The sequence below is a fragment of the Capricornis sumatraensis genome, chromosome 20, assembly GCF_032405125.1.
Source record: "Capricornis sumatraensis isolate serow.1 chromosome 20, serow.2, whole genome shotgun sequence".
In the NCBI taxonomy this organism is placed as follows: domain Eukaryota; kingdom Metazoa; phylum Chordata; class Mammalia; order Artiodactyla; family Bovidae; genus Capricornis; species Capricornis sumatraensis.
In genome coordinates this window covers 52067158-52091349 of record NC_091088.1, presented here as the reverse complement: position 1 = coordinate 52091349, position 24192 = coordinate 52067158, and the positions used below count along the sequence as shown (strand labels likewise).

Below are 24192 nucleotides of genomic sequence, written 5' to 3'. Positions count from 1 at the left end.
ATCTGTCTAAAGCAGAACCTTGCTGTTTTTTTTTTTGCCATATCACATGGCTTGTGGGATTTTAGTTCCCTGACCAGGGATTGAACCTGCAGCCCCTGCAGTGGTGGCACAGGCGTCTTAACCACTGGACTGCTCAGAAGTCCCGAACCTAGCTCTAAACTTCAGAAGTCCTCAGGCAACTGCTCCCCATCTCCACATAGATGTTTAGCAATCTTTCAAAGCAAACATGTTGAAGACAACTGACCCTTCCCTCTAAACCACCTCAACCTAAAGTCTTCTATCTCAGTGATTCTTCCCAGCTACTCAGGCCCCAAACCTTCAGGTCCTCCTTCTTCCTCTTATTCTGTCCCTCACACTTCACATTTCTGCAACTCTGCCACTCAAACACACCCACGATACGTACACTTTTCTTCTCTGCCGCTTCCCTGATCCTGCTTACCACTGCCTCCTACTAAGACTTGCTTGGCAGACAGTGGAAGGATGGGTGCTTGAGAACCTGGGCTCTGGAGCCAGCCTTCTAGGGTCAATCCCACCTTCTCTAATTCCTAGCTGTGTGATCCTGGGGAAGTTACTTAACCGCTTTGGGCCTCAGTTTCCTATCGGTGAAATAACAGGGGATATGAAAAGCCCAGACATCAATGATAATTAAATAATACATATAAAAGACTCAACAGAACCTGTACAGAGCAAGTGTGCTGTGAATAATTGTTGTTGTTTCAGTCGCTAGGTTGTGTCTAACTCTTTGTGAGCCCATGGACTGTAACCCACAAGGCTCTTCTGTCCATGGGATTTCCCAGGCAAGAATACTGGAGTAGGTTACCATTTCCCTCTCCAGGGGATTTCCCAACCCAGGGATCAAACCTGTGTCTCCTGCCTTGGCAGGTGGTTTCTTTACCACTGAGGCACCAGGCTAGGCATGCAGTAAATACCTGTGGCATGAATGAAGGGCTGTCTAATCAGAGACTGAAACCATGATAAGGATTCTCCGTGGAAAGTAAAGACATGAGGGGGAAAGGGCACCTGTACTTTGTTAGCCTCTAAGCGTCCCGCTCCCCAGGCAGACTCACCAGCCGCTTCGCCCAGAGCGGCAGCTTGCCGTTGGTCAGCAGGCACTGAGGATCTGAAGAGACACAGAACATCCATGAAAACAGAATACACAAGTCAAGAGACCACAACATAAAGAGGCAGCTCTCCAGAGACCACACAGGAAACGACACATCCAAAGATGGCTGGCCTCATTAGCTGTCAGGGAAAGGCACATTTGTTTTAAAGAGTTCTGTTTTGATGAGGACCATTTTTAAAGTCTTTACTGAATTTGTTAACAATATTGCTTCTGCTGTCTACGTTCAGTTTCTTTTTGGATGTGAGGCACGTGGGATCTTAAGTCCCCAACCAAGGATCAAATCCACAGTCCCTGCCTTGGGACGCGAAGTCTTCACCACTGGACCACCGGGGAAGTCTCATGGGAAATGCAAATTTAAACAATGGGATATATTTTCCCCACGGACACTAAATCACTTCAGTGGTGTCCAAATTTTTGTGACCCTATGGACCATACTCCTCTGTCTGTGGGATTCTCCAGGCAAGAATACTGGAGTGGGTTGCCATTTCCTCCTCCAGGGGATCTTCCTGACACAGGGATCGAACCCGCATCTCTTACGTCTCCTGCATTGGCAGGCAGGTTCTTTACCACTAGCTTAAGATTGACCAAAATTAAAAGGCTTCAAACTATCAAGTATTGGCGAAAGTATGAGGAAATAGCGGGCTTAATACTGACTGCTGGCTGGGGCCGTCACTGGATTTGGAGGGCCCTTGGGGATATCTTTTAAAATAAGAAGTGTATTAATCCTGGGATCCAGCAGCGCCTGTCCTTGAACTTCGTTCTAGAGAAACACCCTCACACATGGCCAAGGAGGTGGCATTGGGCGGGGGTGGGTGGTCAGCACAGCCTCGTTCACAACAGTGTAAAGTCAGAAAACACCCAAATGGGGGAGAAGGCTCTAGAGGGGCTATATGTATACATACAGCTGATTCACAGTGTTGTACAGCAGAAACTAACACAATGTTGTAAAGTAATTATACTCCAATTAAAAAATAAGAGTAAATAAATAAAGCTTTAAAAGAAAAAAGAAAATATCTCGGTGAGAGATACAGAAGAATACCTGCAGTCTAATATAATTTGTAGACATAGATGCTCCCTGTGTATATTAATGTTCAGAAAAAGGCCTGAAAGGATCCACACCAAAATCCTAAGAGTGGCCACCTTGGAAGAGACGTTGGACTGGATGTGAGGGTGGTGACAAAGAGAATGAGCTTACTCTCTAGTTTTTTCCCCAGGTTGAATTTTCACATGGCTGCTGCCTACCAATCAGCCATCCAGGGGGCTCCTGCCTGTTTCCTCCCTGTTGGCAGAGCCCACCAGCTTCACTAAGAGCACATAGGCTAGCCACCATTCCCAACTTCTCTCACAGCTGGAGCTATCATGGCCAACATGACCGGCAAGAAGCCTGCAGGGGCTTCTGGGAAAGAAGAAGCCCCATAAAGGTGATTCCAGGAGGGGAATGTCCTCTTCGATCATGTCTCTGATGGCTGGAACTTCAGCAGCCATCTTGCAACATGAGGGCTGAAGCCAAGGCAATATGCAAGGAGGCAGGAATTCATGGAGGGCCTGGCCTCTCATAAACTCGCTGAGCCACTTCTCTCCCTTCTGCCTGAACAGGAGAATCTGGTTTGTCTTCTGGCTAACATCACCCTGTTTTTCCCCTGGGACAGCCCCTTACACTAACCCCTGGCCTTTGATCACACGGTTCAAGTGGAGCTGACTAAAGCCTCTGCCCTCAGCGATGACCACACGACTCAGGGCTGGCCAATCACAGTGGCTGGATCAGAAACGGACTGGTGACTTACAGCAGGAACATAAGTCATGAGCAGAGGACTCCAAACTGTTGGGGAAGAGGTGCTTTCTTCTCTACAGTGTTATAACCTAGAGTTGCCAGGGATACTCTGCCCCTTTAACAGGGAGAGTCTGCCTGAGAGCAAAGTCAACACAGAGAAAAGCAGAGGCAAGAGATGGAGAAACATCTATTTTTTAACGTCACCTGACTACCAGGATCCAGCCAGGCCTGAACCCATACTCTCAAAGTTTCCATTACAGGAACCAATAAATCCTCTTTCTGAATTAAGCCAGTGAGAGTCTAGTTGCTATGACCCTGAAAGAGTCCTGACTGATGTGATTATTGAGTTTCAATATGTGTCAGGCTGTGAAAGTAGTGGCCAAAACCCAGCAATGATCCCTCTGCTGAGAGTTCAAAATAGGGCCCCTTTCCCAACCTGGATCCAAGCTCTCCTTGGATGGGGTCTTCAGCAACTCTTCAGATTCACATTCTTCCTCCAGCTCATCCTCTGTCTGCTCTCCAGGGCTCAGGGAGCAAATCTCACTGGGCACGGATGCATATATCTCCTGTCTGAAGACAAGAAAAAGGATGGCAGGAGAGTGCTGGCGACGGAATGAAACACCAACACTGCAGAGTGGTTGGAATCTTTATATTTTAACCCTTGCTTCTTACAGCTGCTTTATTTTCTATCCCTTGCACAACAACCTACAGGGCAAGTTGCCAAGCACTGTGATTCAGAGACTATACAGTGCGCAGGTGCAGCGCGAGATAACCTTTACCTTGACTTATTCACTGCAACTAAGACTTTGTTTTGGGGAACTTCCTTATCAACTTAGAATCCATTTTGTCCCTGGGTCCTTTCCTTTTGAGGAATCAGAGAAACATCCTTGTGTGCAAGAAATGTTCTTTTCCCACAGGAACAAACAGGATTCTTAGCTGAACATCTCGTTTGCAAGAATGTTCAGCCCTGGTTGAGAGTCTCGTTTGCAAGCACTTCTCAACCTTCCTTATACCTAGTTCCCTGCACTGGGCAGAACATCTCGTTTGCAAGAATGTTCAGCCCTGGTTGAGAGTCTCGTCTGCAAGCACTTCTCAACCTTCTTTATACCTTGTTCCCTACAGGAGAGAAACACAGGTAAATGGGGTGGGGAGACGGGACCTGCCTAGGGCTGGGTCCATAAGAACACACTCTTGGCTTCTGGTCAACACGGGGCTGGGAGATCTCACCTGCTACAACCCCTCTGCTAGAAACATACTGTCACGATAAATGATATGTAACAAAGGCTGGCCTGGAGAAGGAAATGGCAACCCACGCCAGTATTCTTGCCAGGAAAATTTCATGGACAGAGGAGACTGGCGGGTTACAGTCCATGGGGTCGCAAAAGAGTTGGACATGACTTGGCAACTAGAAACAACAAAGGTTGGGCTCAAAAAATAAGACAAACTCTTCAAGGCCCACAGCAATGGAATAGAAGGCAAAGCAGATGGTAGGGCATGAGTCCTGAGCTGCTGGCTTCTGTTCCAAAAAGCAGGGTTAGCAATGAGGGCCGAAGAGCTGTCCACTCCCTTAGTGCCTAGATCTGCATCACCTCAAGATGACTGCAGAAAGTGAGGCTCTGTCAGGCCTGGCTCCCAGGGGGAGGCAAAGGCAAAGCCTCAAGACAGAGAGAGAGGACTTCCCTGGTGGTCCAGTGGTTAAGAATCCACCTGCCAATGCAGGGGACAGGGGTTCCAGTCTGGGAAGATCCCCTATGCTGTGGGGCAACTAAGCCTGTGCACCACCAACTACTGAAACCCACGCACCTAGAGCCTGTGCCCGGCAACAGGAGATGCCACTGCAATGAGAAGCCATGTGTACCTCAAGGAAGAGCATCCCCAGTTCACCACAACTAGAGGAAGCCCGTGTGCAACAATGAAGACCCAGAGCAGCCAAAAATAAATAAATGGAAAAAAAAAAGAAAGAAAGAGAGAGACAGGGACAGCTCCAGGGACAGGAGAGAAGAAAATTTAAAACCTCCCACTCCAAGTGAAACTTCCAAACCAAAATCCCAAATCAAAGACCAGAATAGGAATTCACTCCAAATAAAACTGGTCTTGGAACTTAAAGACGTAAGAAATAGGTTTAGGAAACTCAGGGATATAAGTGAAACAACAACTTCCATTTAAAGATTAAGAAGACATCTCTGCTCTCCTGGACCCTTCCCTGACCTCCTCCCTCTGCACCAAGGGCTGGGTCGGGGGCCTCCTCTAGTCCCCACAGCCCCGAGGGCTCCGCACCAGAGTGCTCACAGGCTCTCCTAGCACTTGTGCTTTTACACTTCAAAGCCTTTCTCATGTGTGTTACTGTAACTTCGTATTCAAAGTCCATTTCCCAGAGAATACATGCAAAAATAGAGCTGATTCACTTCCACTATATAACAGAAGCTAATGCAACATGGTAAAACCAACTATACCCCAATAAATGAAAACCAAAACCAGAACCCCACAAAGTTCATCTCCTCTTCGAGGCCCTGAGGGCACAAGGGGCAGGGTCTGGGGCCTGGAGCTGTCCGGGCCCTGCCTGTGTCCGCAGCCTCACTCCCCACGGGGGCCGGGGCAAGAAGACAGCCCTCTGGTGAATGGATAGGAGGCTGCCAGGACCTGGGGTGGCCGTTCCATGCGCCATCCTTCGTGTTCTGCTGCTGCTGCTCCCGGTGGTCGATCTCCAGCAAGTGCTGCTTCATGCAGTTGGTGATCTCAGGGCCCAGGTGCCAGATGAAGACACAGCTGCAGAGGCCAAGGAGAGACGCGGAAGGAGGAGGGACGGTGAATACAGAAGGCGTCTAACCCACCTGCGTCACCGTAGCCAAGCCCCTACTCCCTGGCCTGGAAAATAGCTCCCATCAGCTCAGCGCAGGTCTATACCCTGGTGGGGTCCAGGGCCCCCTAGTAAACCAAGGCTGCTCTGAAGACCTCAAGACCCGCGGAAGACAGCCGTGAGGGAGGGTAGTAAATCGAACGGAGTGACAAATGGGACGCCCTAGGACACCAACCAGGTGCTAAGGAACTGACACATGTCATCTCATTTGACTCTCACCTATGATTCTCAAGGTGGACGCGGGCATCTCTCTCTCTTTTTTTGGGCCCCACCATGCAGCATGTAGGATATTAGTTCTCTGAATAGGGATCGAACCCCCTGCCCCCTGCCATGGAAGCTTGAAGTCTTAACCACTGGACCACCAGGGAAGTCTTGGGCTCATCTCTCTCTTACAGAGGTTCAGAAAGGGGAAATGACCTGCTCAGGGTCACAAGTAAGCAGATCTAGATTGGAACTCAGGGCTTGGCACACTGTCCGGCGAGAGTAAGCTGGCACGCTCAGAGTTCCAGCTGTGGGCACCGGGCTCTAGTGTCTGAGCCCTGGCTCTCCCCATAGGATAGGTCTCACCCTCTCCCAGAGGGAGGCCCTGCCGGGCAGCCTCCAGGCCTTTCCCACCTGTCTCCAGACACGGTGATCAAGTGACGGCAATCATAGGTGAACTTCATGCCGGTGACAATTTCTGCAAGTAGAGCAGAGAAGCTGCATTGGTCTTTTTCACTTATTTATTAGACTGCACTGGGTCTTAGCTGCAGCATGTGGGATCTTTAATCTTCATTGTGGGATCTAGCTCCCCAACCAAGGATCGAACCCGGGCCCTCAGCATTGGGAATAGGGAGTCTTAACTACTGGACCACCAAGGAAGTCCTGCACTGGCCTTCTGAGCTAGAAGGCTGAGTGAGGGCAGGTGGGAAGGGGTCCCAAGCAGAGAGGCACACCCACCTGAATGGCCAAACATCTTGGCAACACACTCGCCTGAGTAGAAGTCAATCACTGAGATGCTTTTGTCAGAGCAGCTCGTGGCCAGGAAGGTGCCGGAGGGGTCCACGTGGACCTGCCGAGAAGAGCGCCCATGTGACACTGGAGTGGCCTCCTTCTTCCCAGAGGCCGGGGTCTCAATATCACAGCCCCACTGACCAAGGACCCCCTTGTGCTGGGTGCTAGGTACGTGGACTCATCCCAAGTTAGCCTCACGACACACCCCATGGTAGGTAGAAGCTCCTGTCCCCATTTCACAGGTAAAGAAATTAACAACCACCACAATGGTACTAATGGCGGCCAGGCCCTGTGCTAAGTACTGTTTGTATGTGGATTTATTTCCCCCACAGACCCCTGTGGCAGAGGCTTAAAAAAAAAATTTTTTTTTAATCCTATTAAATTTGTTACAATATTGGTTCTATTTTATGTTTTGGATTTTTGGCCATGAGACATGTAGGATCTTAGCTCTCTAACCAGGGACTGAACCTACCCACCTGCACTGGAGGGCGAAGTCTTAGCTTTTGGACCTCTGGAGAGGTCCTATAGAGGCTATTTTTATTTGCATTTTAGAGATGATGAAATAGGATTGAGAGAAGATGACATTTACCCAAGGTCACAGACAGCCCGAGGCACAACTTTAAGAGGATCTGACTCCGGATATAACAACTCCCCTAGTCCAGAGACTCTTGAGAAGGTTCCCACCTCATTCTGGATAACACAGGCCGGGGGGAAATTTGAAGAGGGACCCCAGACCTCTCTGATTTTTCCCACCACACTCTATTGCCACTCAAACGGAAACCACTTAAATGTCCTCACTTGGGAAAAGTGAAAGAAAGTGGCTCAGTTGCGTCTGACTCTTTATGACCCCATGGACTATAGAGTCCACGGTATTCTCCAGGCCAGAATACTGGAGTGGGTAGCCGTTCCCTTCTCCAGGGGATTTTCCCAACCCAGGGATCGAACCCAGGTCTCCTGCATTGCAGGAGGATTATTTACCAGCTGAGCCACCAGGGAAACCCAAGAATACTGGAGTGGGTAGCCTATCCCTTCTCCAACGGATCTTCCCAACCCAGAAATCAAAGCAGGGTCTCCTGTATTGCAGGCAGATTATTTACCAGCTGAGCTACCAGGGACACCCCCACTTGGGGAAGGGTTCAGTAAATAAATGTAGAGCTGCTGGGGCCACTCCTGGCTCCCAAGCATCCTTAGTCAGCCAGGCCTGAGTGGATGCTGGCCAGCATGTGATCCATTGATCCCATGCCAAGGAGGACCCATATTTCAGATGGCTCAACAGGGCAGGAAATAGACAGGGGTGTGTGTGTGTGTCTGGCTGTGGTTGCAGCCAGGGCCCCAGTTCCTCACCTTCAGCAGGGACCCCTCGTCACCCTGGGAGCCCTTGTAGCACTTCTTCTGTTTCCCGTTCACGGTGTTGTAGACTCTGGAAGGTGAGGGCAGGAGTGGCTAACATGGCCCCACCCACACCCCTTCTCGTTCCAACCTTGCCTGCTGCCCTCCTCTCCCTGGGAAGCCCCCAGTACCTCTTTTCCTCCGCTGCCTAGATTGAAACCTCGTATCAGGGAATGGGACCCTGTCTCAGGCTGAGGTCACGGAGGTTATGTCTGGCACCCAATTTGAATAAGCAAATGTAGGAGATGGAGAATCTCTTTGGACATGCTCACTCCTCCATATCCTTCCCAGTCTAAGCTCAGATATCCCTTCCTGTGAGCCCTGCTTGAGCCCCAGGTGGGATGGATGTCCTCCCAGGGTCCCCCAAAGCCTTTGGGCTCTCCTCATCCCGGCCCTGACCACTCCATGCTGTCACTGTCTGTCTGTCCTCCCCTGCACTCCACGGAGGCAGGGCTAGGGACTCCCTCTCTCTTCCCCGCAGACAGGTACTCAAGAAATGAGGGTGAATGGTTTATGAGCCATGCCAGCACCTCTTGGTTACCCCATGCAGGCTCCTGAGAGCCAGGGAACCCACTGTTGACCTGGAGACAAGGCCTGGGTGAGCCCAGCTCCTAAGAAACACCCACTGGGTCCCTCCACTCCACCCAGCTTCTCAGGGACTGATGGGCAGGGGAGGAAAACTCATGAGAAGACAGACCCACAAAGGCCCTGCCCAGAGACCAGCCAAGGCCAGGCCAACCGAGCCGCCCAGGGCAGCTCCTCACCTCACATTGCGGTCCTGGCAGGCCACGGCCACGTACTTCTGGGTAATGTCGATGTCCATGTCATACAAGGTAGTCTTCTCAGCTACGTGGTGGGTACGGACAAAGTGCAGTCCATCCGAGGCCTGGCAAGGCAGATTGGTTTTTTTTTCTTTTTTTTTTGCAGATGGGGTTTTCAGAGGACACCCCCGAGGAGCCCCCACATCCAGCCCCCAAGGAGGCCACCCCACTCTACCCGCTGGGCACTGCGGAAGTAGATGCTCTTGTCGGCGCCACAGCTGATCATCTGGATGTCTCTGTTGCCTGGAGGAGGAGGCCGTCATGAGGCAGGGCTGGGCCCCTCTGAGCCCGACTAGGGCTAGGGATCCTAGCTAGGGAACCCTACTATAAGGGAACTCTGCTGGGCATCACAGAGGGCTTCCTGGAGGAGGTGACAGGAGTGCTGGCAGGTGGGAGGACTCTATAAGCTGTGAGCCATGTGCGTGAAGGTGTACGGACGGTGCAGTGGGCAAGGCAGGCCTCTGCAGAGCAAGAGCATACAGGGAAACAGGCCAGGGTATAACAGGGGCACCAGGCTTAATCTGGGATTCGGAAAAGTGACTCAAGCCACAGAGTGGAGACGTGACTGAAGCAGGCAGCGAGAGGAGACAGGCAGACTGCTGGGAGGCTCATGCCATCAAGAATGATCAGAAGGACTTCCCCGGTGGTCCAGTGGGTAATAATCTGCCTGCCAATGCAGGGGACATGGGTTTGATCCCTGGTCCAGGAAGATTTCACATGCAACTAAGCCTGTCCGCCACAACTACTGATGCCAGTGCGTCACAACTAATGATGCCCATGCACTCTAGAGCCTGTGCCCCGCACCAAGGGAAGCCACCGCACTAAGAAGGCTGTGTGCCACAGGGAAGAGTAGCCACCAATTGCTGCAACTAGAGAAAGCCCGCAGAGCAATGAAGACCCAGCTCAGCCACAAATAATAATATAAAAAAGAATGATCAGAATATCCGTATAAGGACTCCCTTGGCGGTCCAGTCGTTAGGACTCCACATTTCCACTGCAAGGGACTTGGGTTCAGTCCCTGGTCAGGGAACTAAGATCTCACAAGCTGTGTGGCACAGCCAAAAAAGAAAAAAATCCACATAGATCCCAGGCCAAGCCCTATGCCACTTGAGCCTCCCCCTCCTGACTGTCACCAGCCACATTTTTGCAAATGTGAACCCAGGGGCTCAGAGTTACACAGTCCTTGTCCCAGGGTGCAGAGAGTCAGGACCAGGCCAGGGCTGATCCAGGCATCCTCTGGTTATTAAACACTGTGCTCGGAAGCCAAGCTTTCTCTTCCAAGCCTCAGCTTCCTGTCTGTTCAGTGAGCCTGTGTCAGCTACTGCCCTGTGGAGTGGCATGGAAGCCCCTGGGACAGTGGCTGCCACCTGGTAGGTACTATCGACGTTCTTGCTTTCAGGCTTCTCTCTATAGAAGAGGAATAATCAGAGCACAAGTACCTTACAGAGTTGAGGTGATGATGAAAAGACAGAACGAATATAAAACATGTAGAGCCTTGGTACAATGGATGCTGCTCCTTCGTGACAGGACATTTGCAAGCTCCCAGGCCTGACATTACAAGCTAAGATGTTACTCAAGTGGGAGTCACTGGTCTTAGAAGGGAGAGAGCCCTGTGTGTGGGAAGAACCCAGAGAGGGCCTGGAAGTTACTGGTAATGTTTTGCTTCCTAACCTGGGGTGGAGACTCCACGTGTTTAGCAAGATTAGGACCAGGATCAATCAGAACAATCTCTAGCTAAAAACAAGGGGTGTGTCTAGTTCAGGCCTACCGACTGTGAACTTTGATGTGGATATTCATTGTATTATGCTGTAAACCATTCACAGATTTTCTGTTCACTTTTTGGAATATATGATTCAAAGAAAAGAGTTCAAAGACTGACATTCTTTAGCTGGGTAGCTTCAGACAGTTTCCGGTTGGCTGGTGCCCAGTTAATACAAATCATCAATGTTTTGAGCACAATGCCCAGGTGAGCCAGCTCACCCAGAGCGGGGCTCACAGGAGCTGGGTTTAGGATGCCCATCCTCTCACACCGCCTGGGGCTTTAACAGAGGTCCACACTGTCAGAAGGACCAACTCGTGGGTCACCCTCTTGGCTAGTTGTCACCTCTCTTGGATTTAGACCATTCATTAAAGCTAAGGTCACTGCTGGGCACAGCACAAGGTTTACTGATCTATTCTACCTACCTCTCCCCTGTGGAATGGGATGGTCTAAACAGTTTTTTTAAGGCTGTCTGAGAAAGTTGAGGTGATCAGCATTTGTTAGGTCCTTACAAAGAGATGCAGGTTTGATCCCTGGGTCAGGAAGATTCCCTGGAATAGGAAATGGCAACCCACTCCATTATACTTGCCTGGAAAATTCCAGGGACAGAGGAGCCTGGCAGGTTATAGTCCATGGGGTCGCAAAGAATTGGACATGACGGAGCGACTGTACATACACACACACACCCACACACACACACACATCACAACACAGCAAACACTGTTAACCTGTTTTTGCTCAGCTCCCACCCACCTTAGACAGAGACAGGGCAGAAAGTGGGGAAGACCAAGGGATACAATCTCAGCCACAAGATTATATGTACAAAACTCTTCCTAGTCAAGAACATGGAGCACAGGGATGTATTCTCTCCATAAATGGATTCTTTTCAGGTCCCTCAGCCGACAGAGGGAGACAGTCTGGATAACTTAAAAAAATTCAGCCTTTGGGGGACTTCCCTGGTGGTCCAGTGGTTAAGACTCTGTGCTCCCAATACAAGGGGCCCAGGTTCAATCCCTGGTCTGGGAACTAGATCCCACACTAAGAGTTCTCATGCCACAACTAAAGATCCTGCATGCTGCAACAAAGATGGAAGATCCTGAGCACCACAACTAAGACCCAGCACAGCCAACTAAATAAATGATAAAATAAAAAAAAACATTCAACCTTTGGATCCAGCCGGGCTTGAATCCGATGTTGCTGCTCCCTTTTTTCTCTAAGCTGAAGGGGGCTCTGCTGTTATGTGCAGCCAAAGGAGCCCACTGAATGAGGCGCAGGATGCAGAAGGCAGAGGCTTACCAGCGAACCTGATGGCCGTGATGGATGAGGAGTGGTCATCCAAGGTCTGCTCCAGGTTGTAGTTCTTCTCCACGTTCAGCACGTGGATCAGTCGGTCCCGACTGGCCGAGGCCAGCAAAGTCAGCCCTGTGGGTGAGAGGGAGGTCCTGGGTTCCCCGGGGACCGCTTGATGGCTTGGCCTCTCAGACAGCAGTGTGACCAAGCTTTCCTGGCCTTGAGGAAGGGGATCTCTGGTTTCCTAACTGCAGCCAATTTGCCCCAGACCCTGGCATTCTACATCCCTCGCCACCAGGTCGTGCAGGATGAATCCTGATGTACACATGGACACTCCTCCACCTGTGTCCATATCAGACACTTCAGCAAAGCCCAGCATACCTTCCTACCCAGTCTAGCTACTGGCAGCCATGGGAGGCCCTGCCAACTTCTCAGCCTCTCCAAAACTCCACCCACCCCCTCACTCTTTGCACTCTGGCTTCATGAGCCTCACGTAGGCCCTACTGACCAACTGCTGCCACCCTGCCTTCAGACATTGGACCTTCGTGCTGGCCCCCTCAAATGGTGCCTACCCTGGGCACCTGCTAGGTCTAAGGCCTAACATGTGATTTGAGGTGGAGGGGAGCTCAGGAGAGGTGTACTGGATGAAAAGAAATGCAGAGGAAATTTGGCAGAACAGAGTATGGGGGAAGGAAGGAGAGAAGAAGAGCATGAGAAAGAATATTAACCTCCTCAGCACATAACTTCATCAGCATTATATTCCTGCCAAAAAGGTATCATCAGAATCAAAACATGAGGAAAACAAACAAATCCAAATGGAAGGAAATTCTATAAGATGATTGGTCTGTATTCTGAAGAAAGACAAAGTCATCAAGACAAACTAAATGAGGCTGTGGAAATAAGCCTCAAGTCAGCACCAGATCAAAGGTGACAAAAGGGCCACGACAACCAAAGGGTGAACCTGGACTGGAAAGACAAAGGCGCTGCAAAAGACAACCCTGGGAAAGCTGGCACAAGATATGCTGGGAATAGGCTCGAGATACGGACTGCTCTGGTGAGTCAGTGGTCAAGACTCTGCCTTCCAATGCAGGGAATAAGGGTTCGATTCCAATGCAGGGAACAAGGGTCGAGGAGCTAAAATCCCACATGCCTTGAGTGCTGCAACTAGAGAAGCAACTAGAGAAACCAGTGCTCTGCAGCAAAGACCCAGCACGGCTAAAAGAAAAAAAAAAAGCCCAAGAGAGATGACAGATTTGATATGATGTGCATTGGACAAGTGCACTGTGGTGAGGTAAATAGATGTTCCCATTGCTAGGAAATGCTCACAGAAGCATTTAAGAGTGAAAGGACAGCATGCCTTCCTCTGAAGTAGTTTTAACTTCTTCTCAAGTGGTCTTGCCTAGAAAATTCCATGGATGGAGGAGCCTGGTGGGCTACAGTCCACGAGGTCACAGAGTCGGACATGACTGAGCAACTTCGCCTTCGCCAAGTGGTTTAGCAAAAGAAAAAAAAAAAAACAGGGCTTCCCTGGTGGCTCAGTGGTAAAGAACCTGCCTGCCAATACAAGAGACATGGGTTCGATCCTTGGTCTGAGGAGATCCTGCGTGCTATGGAGCAACTAACCCCGTGCACCGCAACTACTGTGCCCTTGCTCCAGAGCTTGGGAGCCGCGACTACTGAGCCCACGTGCCGCAACTACTGAAGTCCACACACCCGCAAGTCTGTGCTCTGAAACAAGGGAAGCCACTGCAACGCGAAGCCCATGTACCGCGACGAGAGAGGAGCCCCCTTTGCCGAAACTAGAGAAAAGCTCAAGCAGCAATGAAGACCCAGCACAACCAAAAATAAATAAATAAAATTACTTTTTTAAAAAAAGAAAAAATTATATACATGGCATTATTTTATCATGAATGTGTATATACACACACATGCACAAATCGAGAGAAAAGGAGAGAGGGGAAGCAGATAAATTCATATGCCGATTCACAGGGTCAGATAGGATTTAAAGAAAAAACCTGGGGAGTTGTGAAGAATCTACAGGTGTTCATGATAACATTCTTGTAAATTTTCTATAAGCATCAAACTTTTTCAAAAGAGTATGTTTGACTACTGATCGATCTTTTCCAGCAGAGAAGGAGCTCATCCATCCATTTACTCATTAACCTTGACCTCTTTAGCCTGAGCACTGTTTGGGGTGCTGGGGACCAGGGTAAGCAGGTCAAGTCCTGCCTGCTGGGTCTTGCTTTCAGGAGTCCCAGCCACCCTGGTCCCAGGGCCTGGCAACAGGAACTCATTAAATGCAGGAGCCCTAGCTGTCATTCACAGTCCCACCAGACACCAACTGCCCCTCCCGGGGGCTCTGCCAGGCAGGCCGTGCCCCCACCGCAGGCTCACCTGTCTCCGGCTTAGAGTACTCCAGGCATAGCACCTCAGCATCGTGGGCCTCCACCTTGACCAGCTCATCCATGAAGTGCAGCTCGTGGATCCTGGGAGACACACACTGCCTGCTGTACCCTGTCCACTGCCCCAGGCCTCAGCCCCAGGTGCTCTGCTACTAGAGAAGGTCAGAGCAGCCAGGCGGGGGACATAGAGAATACCCTGCCCTGGCCAACTAGTCTACAGGTGCCTGACCATTCTCAGCACCCAGAAAGCTCCCAAGCTTGGGGGCACCTCAGCAGGCACCCCGCCCCTAGTGGTTCCACGGGTTAACATCTAGGATGGTCCCTGGGGAAACAAGTGTTAGGGGAGGGCTATTATCAGAGTTGATCACTGGGGGTGGGGCAAGGGTCAGAGGTCATGCTCAAAGATAGGCCCTATGGGTGGGAACATTTTTGTTGCCTGTTTTGCTTTTGGTTTTTGGCCACGCTGTATGGCTTGTGGAATCTTAGTTACCTGACCAGGGATTAAACCTGGGCCTTTGGCAGTGAAAGCACAGAGTCCAAACCACTGGACTGCCATGGAGGTCTCAGGTGGGAACATTTGAAATATATATATTTATTTTTTGGGGTGTGCCTGGTCTTACTTATGGCACACAAACTCTTAGCTGTAGATGTGGGATCTAGTTCTCTGACTAGGGACTAAACCCAAGTCCCCTGCACTGGAAGAGCAGAGTCTTAGCCACTGGCCCACCAGAGAAGTTCCCCAGGTGGGACCATTTGATTCTAACTGTTTTGGCCACACCCCAGGGCTTGCAGGGTCTTAGTTCCCTGACCAGGGATTGAACCCAGGCCCTTGGCAGTGAAAGCCTGGTCCTAACCACTGGACTGCCAGGGAACTCCCTCTCATTCTTCAGTTCAGTTCAGTTCAGTCGCTGAGTCGTGTCCGACTCTTTGCGACCCCATGAATCGCAGTATGCCAGGCCTCCTTGTCCATCACCAACTCCAACTCACGTCCATCGAGTCAGTGATGCCATCCAGCCATCTCATCCTCTGTCGTCCCCTTCTCCTCCTGCCCCCAATCCCTCCCAGCATCAGAGTCTTTTCCAATGAGTCAACTCTTCGCATGAGGTGGCCAAAGTACTGGAGTTTCAGCTTTAGCATCATTCCTTCCAAAGAAATCCCAGGGCTGATCTCCTTCAGAATGGACTGGTTGGATCTCCTTGCAGTCCAAGGGACTCTCAAGTCTTCTCCAACATCACAGTTCAAAAGCATCAATTCTTTGGCGCTCAGCCTTCTTCACAATCCAACTCTCACATCCATACATTCTAAAAGGGTCTCAAATCCAGACTTTCCTCATATTCTTCCCAAATGAAATCAGACAACAGGTCACCCGGGACTTATAAGAAATGGCCATCCCAGCTCCTCCGTTCTCTACCCGTGTGATCGCAGCCCGGCCACTCAGCCCTTCTTTCCATCTGGAAGTGGTACGAATGGCAGCACTGACACCGGAGGGTCGCCGAGAGGACTGAATCAGTCTGTACCCATGGCGCGCAGGCCGGCGGCCGGCCTGGGAGAAGACCGTGATGCCTAGCTCTCCTTACTGTTTTCCGCCATTCACACCAGAATGCTGTCAACCGGAGCAGCCCCCTGACCTGCTTGGTTTGCCTCATCAGCGACTGACATCGAAACAGCTGCTAACATTTAAAAACCATAGAATTTCACAGGAAAAAATCTGCACAGGAAGTTTTTTTCTGTCGTTCTTGGATGATGGCATATGTGACAACGTGGAGCCTGTCTGCTGGCGCTGCGTGGCGGCTGCCCCTTCATGGGGCACACGGTCTCCAGCGCCCCTGGTCCCTTCCATCCCGCCAGAGACCCAGCACCCAGGCTGTCACTGCTGTACCCTTTCATGTTACACCTGATTCCTGTGACAGGGCTCATATTCTGGCAGCACCTATCAGGCCTGTCACATCATGAAAAACCTCTGCAGGGTGGTAAACAGCCGGAGCCCTCAGATGTCCCATCCTCCGACCCCTCTCCTAGCACCCCCAGCTCCAGCTGGCATCTTCTCTGAGGGTTCAGCAGTGGCGCCATGGGGCCAAGAAGGTGTCACCCTGCTCTGGAGTCATGCAAGTGTGCCTGTCCACTCGGCAGGCAAAGCTCACATGGCCCAGTCCCTAGGTGGCTACTCTGATATACTGGGAGCCAGCCCTTCTGGAAGCCCCTTCTCAACTTATGTTCCCAGGGTGGGCTGGCTACCAGGCTGCTACCCACACTCCCTCATTCCCAATGGGCAGCTGGAGGTGCCAAGGCCAGGGCTCCTCCCCACTGCCCTGAGCACCCGAGCCCAAGCTGGGAGCTGGGCAGTAGACACCGCCAGGGCCCACTTGCCTCAGATTTCCACTTCGGTCGCCTGAAGCCAAGTGTTGGCCATCAGGACTGACCTGCATGACTCGAACACCAGCTTTCACATCCATGGGCATCGCATTCTCGCTCCCCCGGTCTGGGAAGTGTGACATGTCCTGCAGGTGCTGGATGTCGTTCTCCACATACACGACCTTCAGCAGGGTCTGCAGAGAGGAAAAGGCTGAGGTCAGTGCTGTAAGTAGCTCTGAAGCACTGCTGCCATTGTGTCTCCTTACAGCCAGTCTCCCAATCTTGATTAGCAAGAGAACTCCGATTCTGACTTGGAAGCTTCATCACTCAGAATAATTACTATGCCTCCCAGACTCCTTTGCATCTAGATGAAGTTGTGTGAATAAATTCTGGTCAATGAGATGTAAAGCAAGTGAAAACTCTTCTTCCTTCCCACTGTCCAGCTCCCTGGAACTTGGATGTGATGACTGGTGCTCCAGTAGCCATCTTGGGATATGAGGATAAGGGCCACTCCTTCAAAATGGATGGTTCTTAGATCTCTAAGTGCTTCCTAAAGCTGCCAAAACAGCCTGGACTTGTTACCACTAGGCTATTTTTATGAGCCAGAAAATCAAACATTTACCTCTTGTTTGGGCTTTTTCTATTGTGTATAACCAAATACAACACATACATCACAGGTGCAGAAGAGAAGATGGTTGGGGGAGAAGAGGTGCTAGTGAGGGTAGCAGGAAAGGAGCACTTGCTTTACATATCCTGCATTAAGGCCCTGTTCTGGTCCAGTGTTACTGGACCTCTTTTGGGTTTTCCAACTCACCAAGCTCTTTCCTATCTCAAGGCCTTTGTCCCTTGGTGTAGAACACTCTCCCTTCCCCTCTTTACGCTGCCCAATCCTCCCATCTAAGTTATCTCTTTCTCTAGAGGCTGCCCCTAGTGCCACAGATAGAATCAGATGAATATTCATGTGTCCTACTCATACCTCACAGCTTTCTTTCATGGTACTTATCATGCTTGGAATTGTATCATAGTGTGTGTAGTTACTGACACCTTGTCTGCCTCCTCCACTAGACTGGAGGTGCTATGAGAGAAGAATGTGTCTTAGTCACTGATGTGTCCCCAGCATGCAACACAGCACCTACCACTGACCTCGGTAGTATCCGCAGGGTCAGTGAGTGCATGATTTGGGCCTTAGCTCCCTGGAGAAGCTCTCTCACTGACCTGGCGACACCCAACATTTCTCCAGCAAAGTGTTTTCTCCCCAGCCTCTCATCATGCCAGCACCCCATCTCTGACCCCAGTCATTGCTAGACAGGGGACACCTCTGCCTGGTTTGGCCCATCACGTGCTTCCCAGGGGGTTTCTAGCCCAAGACTTGGGGAACAATTTCTTCTTTGTTGAGTATATTGGATTGCCTGGAGTAGCTGTGTTCACATACACTTAAGAGAGTAGGAGCTGACTCAAAGGAAAGCAAAGAGGAAAGACCATTAGAGAGGGAGAGAAAGAAAACAGAGAGGAGACAGAAAGTGACCTGCCTTGGCTCCTGGTTCCTGCCCTTAGTGAAGTCGAACAGCCAGGTTCCATAAAACTCTTTCCTGGCCTCGACAGGGAGGCCTGACGTGCTGCGATTCATGGGGTCGCAAAGAGTCGGACACGACTGAGCGACGGAACTGAACTGATGCCTTTGTTCCTCCTAACAGACAGATCACAATGAAGCCACTCACATTACTGAAGATGTTCTTCTGCCAGTGAGAGTCAGGGTTGCTGTCCATGTTCCAGAAGCGGATGGTATTGTCTGAGGAACAAGTCAGAAAAGATCCTGATGGTAGACAAGCTCTCTGATCTTCAAACTCAGGATACACCTACAGTCCCCAGAGAATAAGGCAAAGGGTGTTTCAGTACAACCACTTTGACGACAACACTGTGACCTACTATTGGATTTTTGTGAAAAAAAGTAAGTTGCAGGGCTACCCTGCTGGTCCAGTGGTTAAGAATCTGCCAGGTAATGCAGGGGATACAGGTTTGATCCCTGGTCTGGGAAGGTTCCACGTGCCTTGTGGCAACTAAGCCCATGTGCCACAGCTAGTGAGTCTGTGCTCTAGAGCCTGAGGGCCCAGAGCTCACGCTCTGCAACAAGCGAAGCCCTCGTGCCACAACTAGAGAAAGCCTGCAGGGAGCAACGAAGATCCAGTGCAACCAAAAATAAACAGAAAATAAATAACAAAACAAAATCAGTGTTGCTGAAAATCCAATGATGAAAATATTGAATAATCTGTGACAATAACAACATAGAGGGGGAGGGACAGAACTACATAAAGAGCAGAGTGTTTGTATACTATCGAACCTAAATTGATATTATTTCAAACGAGTTTGTTAAAAATGTAAGATGTTACTTATAATCTTCTAGTAAGAAGGTAACTTTAAAATATACAAAAGAAGAAATGAGAAGCAAATCAAAATGGAACAATACAAAAAAATCAAACACAAAAGAAGGTAGTGATAAAAGAATTAAGAAACATCAAAGATATCAGAAAGCAAATAGCAAAATGGCAAGAGTAAATCCTGGATAGCATCACCACCAACTCAATGAACATGAATTTGAACAAATTCCGGGAGATAGTGGAGGACAGAGGAGCTTGGTGTGCTACAGTTCATGGGGTCGCAAAGAGTCAGACATTTCTTAGTGACTGAACAACAACGTAAGTTCTCTTATGTGGCATAGTAAGAGTAAGACCTACTTTACGAAGAATTACTTTAAATGGAAATGAGTTAAACCGTCCAATCAAAAGGAAATAAATAGCAGAAATAAAAGATCCAACTATATGTTGTCCACAAGCGATTCAGTTGGGACTTCCCTGGAGGTCCAATGGATAAGACTGTGCTTCCACTGCAGGGGGCCGTGGGTTTGATCCTTGGTTGGGAAACTAAGATCCTGCACGCCATGTGGTGTGGCCAAAACAAGAAAGAGAGAGACTGACTTTATATTCAAAGATACACACAAGTTGAAAGTGAAGGTAGAGAAGAAGATACTCCATACAAATAGTAACTAAAAGGGAGCTTTGCATGTCTATAGAAGTGTTAGACAAAATAGACTTTGAGTAAAAAGCTATTAAAAGATCAAAACAGACTTTAGCTTTATCTGTAATATTTCATGTTTTTTTCCCAAGAAGAATGTTTTTATGCATAAATTTTGAAAATTATTTTTAAAAAATATTCTTGTTAAGTGAGAAAAGTACAAGTAACAGAAATGCCAGATCCATGAAGGCAGATACATTGAAGCAAAGAGCTGGATAATGCCTATTCAAAAGAATGAAGTTATTTCTCACAGTCTTGAATTGGGCCACTGAAAACATCACTTATCCAGCACAAACATTCTCAGAAAAAAAAAAAAAATTGGATACAATTCTTTCTCCAAGAGTTGCTTTATTGGCAAGAAGTACTTCGAATACCTTCAGACAATGAAAAAGTCCCACAGATTCATTCTTAGAAAATAAAGACTTCTTTAATACTTAAAAAACAACAAAAAAGCAAGCTTCCCTGGTGGCTCAGTGGTAAAGAATCTGCCTCTGCCCATGCAGGAGACTCAGGTTCGATCCCTGGTCTGGGAAGATCCCACATACCGAGGAGCAACTGAGCCCACGCGCCACAACTATTGAGCCTGTGCTCGAGAGCTCGCAAACTGCCACTATGGAAGCCCCAGAGCCCATGCTCCTCAACAAGAGAAGCCCGCGGACTACACCTAGAGAGGAGCCCCTGTTCTCTGTGACTAGGGAAGTCCACAAAGCAACAGAGATCCAGCACAGCCAAAAATAAAATAAACCCCAATAAAGTACACAAATGCCCTTGACAGAAAGCTCCCTGAGGCACACATGCTCCTGCTGTGGGGTCTTTGAGCCTGCCATACCCCCAGTGGTGGCTGGCCTCACCCCTCTCTTCCTGCGAGTCCCTCACTAGAAGAATGCCACACCCTCAGAGAGGCTTTCCCTGAGCACTCTCCTTTCTAAAATAGCACCTCTGATCCCATTCCCTGCTGGGCGGCTTTGTTTCTCTTCAGAGAGGTATTGCACTCGGCATGTTCTAGATTGATGTGTTCATAGGTGTGCTCTACCACCCGGATGTGAGCTCCAGACACGGACTCACGTCAGCTTCCTGCTCAGACATGTCCCCAGCACCCAGAACAGCACCTGGCACATAGCAGGGGTCCAGGAGTATCTTTGGCAGGTATGGTTGAACGGGCTTCCCAAACTCTGCAGAAGCTTTCTCAGCTGAGCCCCCAGGCTGGGGCTGAGCAGGGGTAGGGAGAGGGAGAGAGGGGCTCACCTCCACGTTCCAGACGTAGGAGCTGTGGAAGAGCTCCGACCACACCTTGCCTACTTGGTTGATGTCTCTGACATCCCAGATGTAGATGCTGTGGTCCTTGTACACACAGGACAGCCACTGGTGCGTGGGGTCAAAGGTCAGTGCCACTGTATCCGGGTAGGTGGCCTCTGCCTTCCTGTGGAAGAGGAAGCTGACAGGGCCACGTGAGTCGTCAGTCACCACCGATGTCACTGCGAGTAGTGACAGCTGCCTCTGGTGACACCCGAGCAGCCTCCTGCTTGGCAATGCCATCTCTGATGATCTCTGTGGTAACCCAGCTCTCCCACTCCGACTTTACTGCTCGCTCCATCTTCTTCCTTTGCTTTCCTTCTAATACACAGGCTGTAAACTGGAAGCTTCTGCCTGGCCCCTGAGAGTGTTTGAGTTTTCAACTTCTGTCAACATTTCTCTCCCCTCATTTTACTCGGCACAAAATCCATCCTCTCTGAGCACAGGATCATGGCCTTCTCTTTTGGCCTCAACACATGATCAAAATTTCCTGTACCAGTCCTGGCCTGGGACCTTCCTACCACAGCTACAGTTTACTGAGCCCTCCAGGGTGCTGAGCTGAGAGCTCTAGCTGTGTTGAATTCCCACAACCTCCAGGAAAGGTAGGTACTATATTATATGTACAGTGACCTGCCTGAGGCCACAGAGCTCACAGTGGAAAGTGGCAGAGCTGACCTCTACAACACACTGTCGTCCATCTTCTCCTTCCTTTGTGGCATCTGGGCACCCTCTCCAAACGCTTACCCAGGAGGTAGTCCCAGGCACCCAGCACCCCCACAGACTGACAACAAAGCAGGCAGATATACCACAGCTCAGCCCCTCCACTCTCTCAACACGGCAGCCAGAGGTCTACTCCTCGAGGCCTCACCAAGTAACACCAATGCCTGAGGTCTCAGTGGCTGTTCACTGACTTCAGGATAGGCTCCAAGCCCTTCCAGCAGCTTCCATCAATGCTCTCACTTGTCATCCTTCCCCCACCCGGCCGGCACACCAGGCCCCAGTGACATGGCCTCCTGCTGTCCCCATGACACACTGAGCCCAGTGTGCTGTCCCCTTAAGGCCTTTGCATTCGCTCTCAGGACCCAGTTCTCCACACAGCTGGCTTCATCACACCGGGAGGCCTCCCCCAGCCACCCAATCAACACAGACCCATCCCAAGACCCTCTCCTGGAGTCCCTGCTTTATTTCAGCAAAGCATTTATGACTATCTGAAATGATCTTTTTTTATTTTTCAAATGTGTATGTACTCATCCATCACCCAGCACCTTGGGGCTTCCCAGGTGGTGCTAGTGGTAAAGAACTCACTTGCCAATGCAGGAGACATAAGAGACTCAGATTCAGTCCCTGGGTGGGGAAGATCTCTTGGGAGAGGGCATGGCCAGCCACTCCAGTATTCTTGCTTGGAGAATTCCATGGACAGAGGAGCCTGGTGAGCTACAGTCCATAGGGTCGCAAAGAGCTGGACACAACTGAGCGACTGAGCATGTATGCATTAAACTACAGACATCACGAGATTTTGCTGCCTCCTAGGGTCTGTACCCTGCTTCCAGCCCAGGGCTGCCAGTAAGCAGATGGATCGGGAAGCATGGGTAGATACTGGCAGAGGAACTCTAGGTGGGCCCCCCCCACCCCTCCCTGTGCCGGAAGTACCTGGGCTCCAGGCCCTGGGCCACATCCACCCCCAGGTAGTGCGGCTTGGGCAGGTTGGTGAGGTACTGTAGGCTGTGGGCTTGGAAGATGCGGACTATCCCATCAGTGCAGCCACAGAAGATGAGCTCCTGGCTGACACAGAGGCAGGAAGACAGGGAGACCTGTGGGGGCAAAGGGACCCAAGTGGGCTTGGTGCTTCATGTGGCCCAGATCAGGTCAGCCTTGGGCCTCCAGAAAAGCTTTATAGTTTTTGGATTTAAGAAGCCCATATTTTGAACTTACTTACACAACAGAAAGAGACTCATAGACTTAGAAAATGAACTTATGGTTGCCAGGAGGCAGGTTAGGGGGAAGAGATAGGGAATTTGGGATGGACAGGTCCACATTGCTATATTTAAAATGTATAACCATCAAGGACCTACTGTACAGTATAGGGTACATACTGTACTGTACTGTATGATGTTATGTGGCAGCCTGAATGAGAGGGGAGTTTGGGGGAGAATGGATACATGAACATGAGTAGCTGAATTCCTTTGCTGTCCACCTGAAACTATCATGACATTGTTAATCAGCTATACCCCAACACAAAATAAAAAATACTTTTTTAAAAAAGAAACCCATTTTTTGCAGATTTTAAGATTTTTGAAATCAAGACATAATGTACAGTCACTGTGGAAGAAAAGGTGGCAGCAGGCACAGAAAGGCATAAATTGGGGCAGAGTTGTCATTGCTATAGAGGAACTCAGCTGTGTATGGAAAATATCTCCTTAGCTGATTGAGAACTCTGAGGTCACATGCACTAGAAGTGTTGAATTTTAAGCTTAAATTTGGTTCCATATTGCTTAAAAATAACTTCATAGAGAGTATATACTTCAAAGCAGCACAGAAAAAAGTTACTATCTTTTAGGAAGGACTATCCATTCAACCAGGGCATGCACATAAAGGGGTAGGACATGCCAAACTTCTAGATACAGCTTAGAGTAGTTAGGCCAAATCTAGAGAGACTCAGTTTCTGAGTCATGTAAAACCACTGCTCAGGGACTAACCATCTATCTATCAAAACTTCTGACTTCCTTAAAAGCTTCAGTAGTTCTAGCAGGAGGATGCAAATGAGAAAAATAAATAATGTTCACTGCAGCACTGTTTACAATAACCAGGACATGGAAATAACCTAGATGTCCATCGACTGATGGACAAAGGTGTGGAACATGTATACGATAGACTATTACTCAGCCATGAAAAAGAACACATTTGAGTCAGTGCTAGTGAGGTGGATGAAGCTAGAGCCTGTTATACAGAGTGAAGTAAGCCAGAAAGAGAAACATAAATACTGCATATTAACACATATATATATGGAATCTAGGAAAATGGTATTGATGAAACTATCGGCAGGGCAGGATTGGAGATTATAGAGAGTGGACTT

The 24192-nt window shown here is 49.6% G+C and overlaps 1 protein-coding gene across 1 annotated transcript in view; it reads right to left on the bottom strand.

The window, feature by feature from the left end:
• The window catches only part of WDR62 (WD repeat domain 62), a 50377-nt gene that overhangs the window by 6492 nt on the left and 19693 nt on the right, over positions 1 to 24192 (bottom strand). The window contains exons 8-21 of the mRNA XM_068992264.1: positions 22770 to 22930; positions 21072 to 21261; positions 18476 to 18613; positions 16773 to 16951; positions 14398 to 14489; positions 12010 to 12135; positions 9130 to 9197; positions 8898 to 9019; positions 8089 to 8164; positions 6691 to 6802; positions 6367 to 6430; positions 5535 to 5660; positions 3331 to 3464; positions 1068 to 1120 (exon numbers count right to left, since the gene is read on the bottom strand). Of these exons, the coding sequence (XP_068848365.1) occupies positions 1068 to 1120; positions 3331 to 3464; positions 5535 to 5660; positions 6367 to 6430; positions 6691 to 6802; positions 8089 to 8164; positions 8898 to 9019; positions 9130 to 9197; positions 12010 to 12135; positions 14398 to 14489; positions 16773 to 16951; positions 18476 to 18613; positions 21072 to 21261; positions 22770 to 22930 (1641 nt within the window). The remainder of the gene's footprint in view (positions 1 to 1067; positions 1121 to 3330; positions 3465 to 5534; positions 5661 to 6366; positions 6431 to 6690; positions 6803 to 8088; positions 8165 to 8897; positions 9020 to 9129; positions 9198 to 12009; positions 12136 to 14397; positions 14490 to 16772; positions 16952 to 18475; positions 18614 to 21071; positions 21262 to 22769; positions 22931 to 24192) is intronic.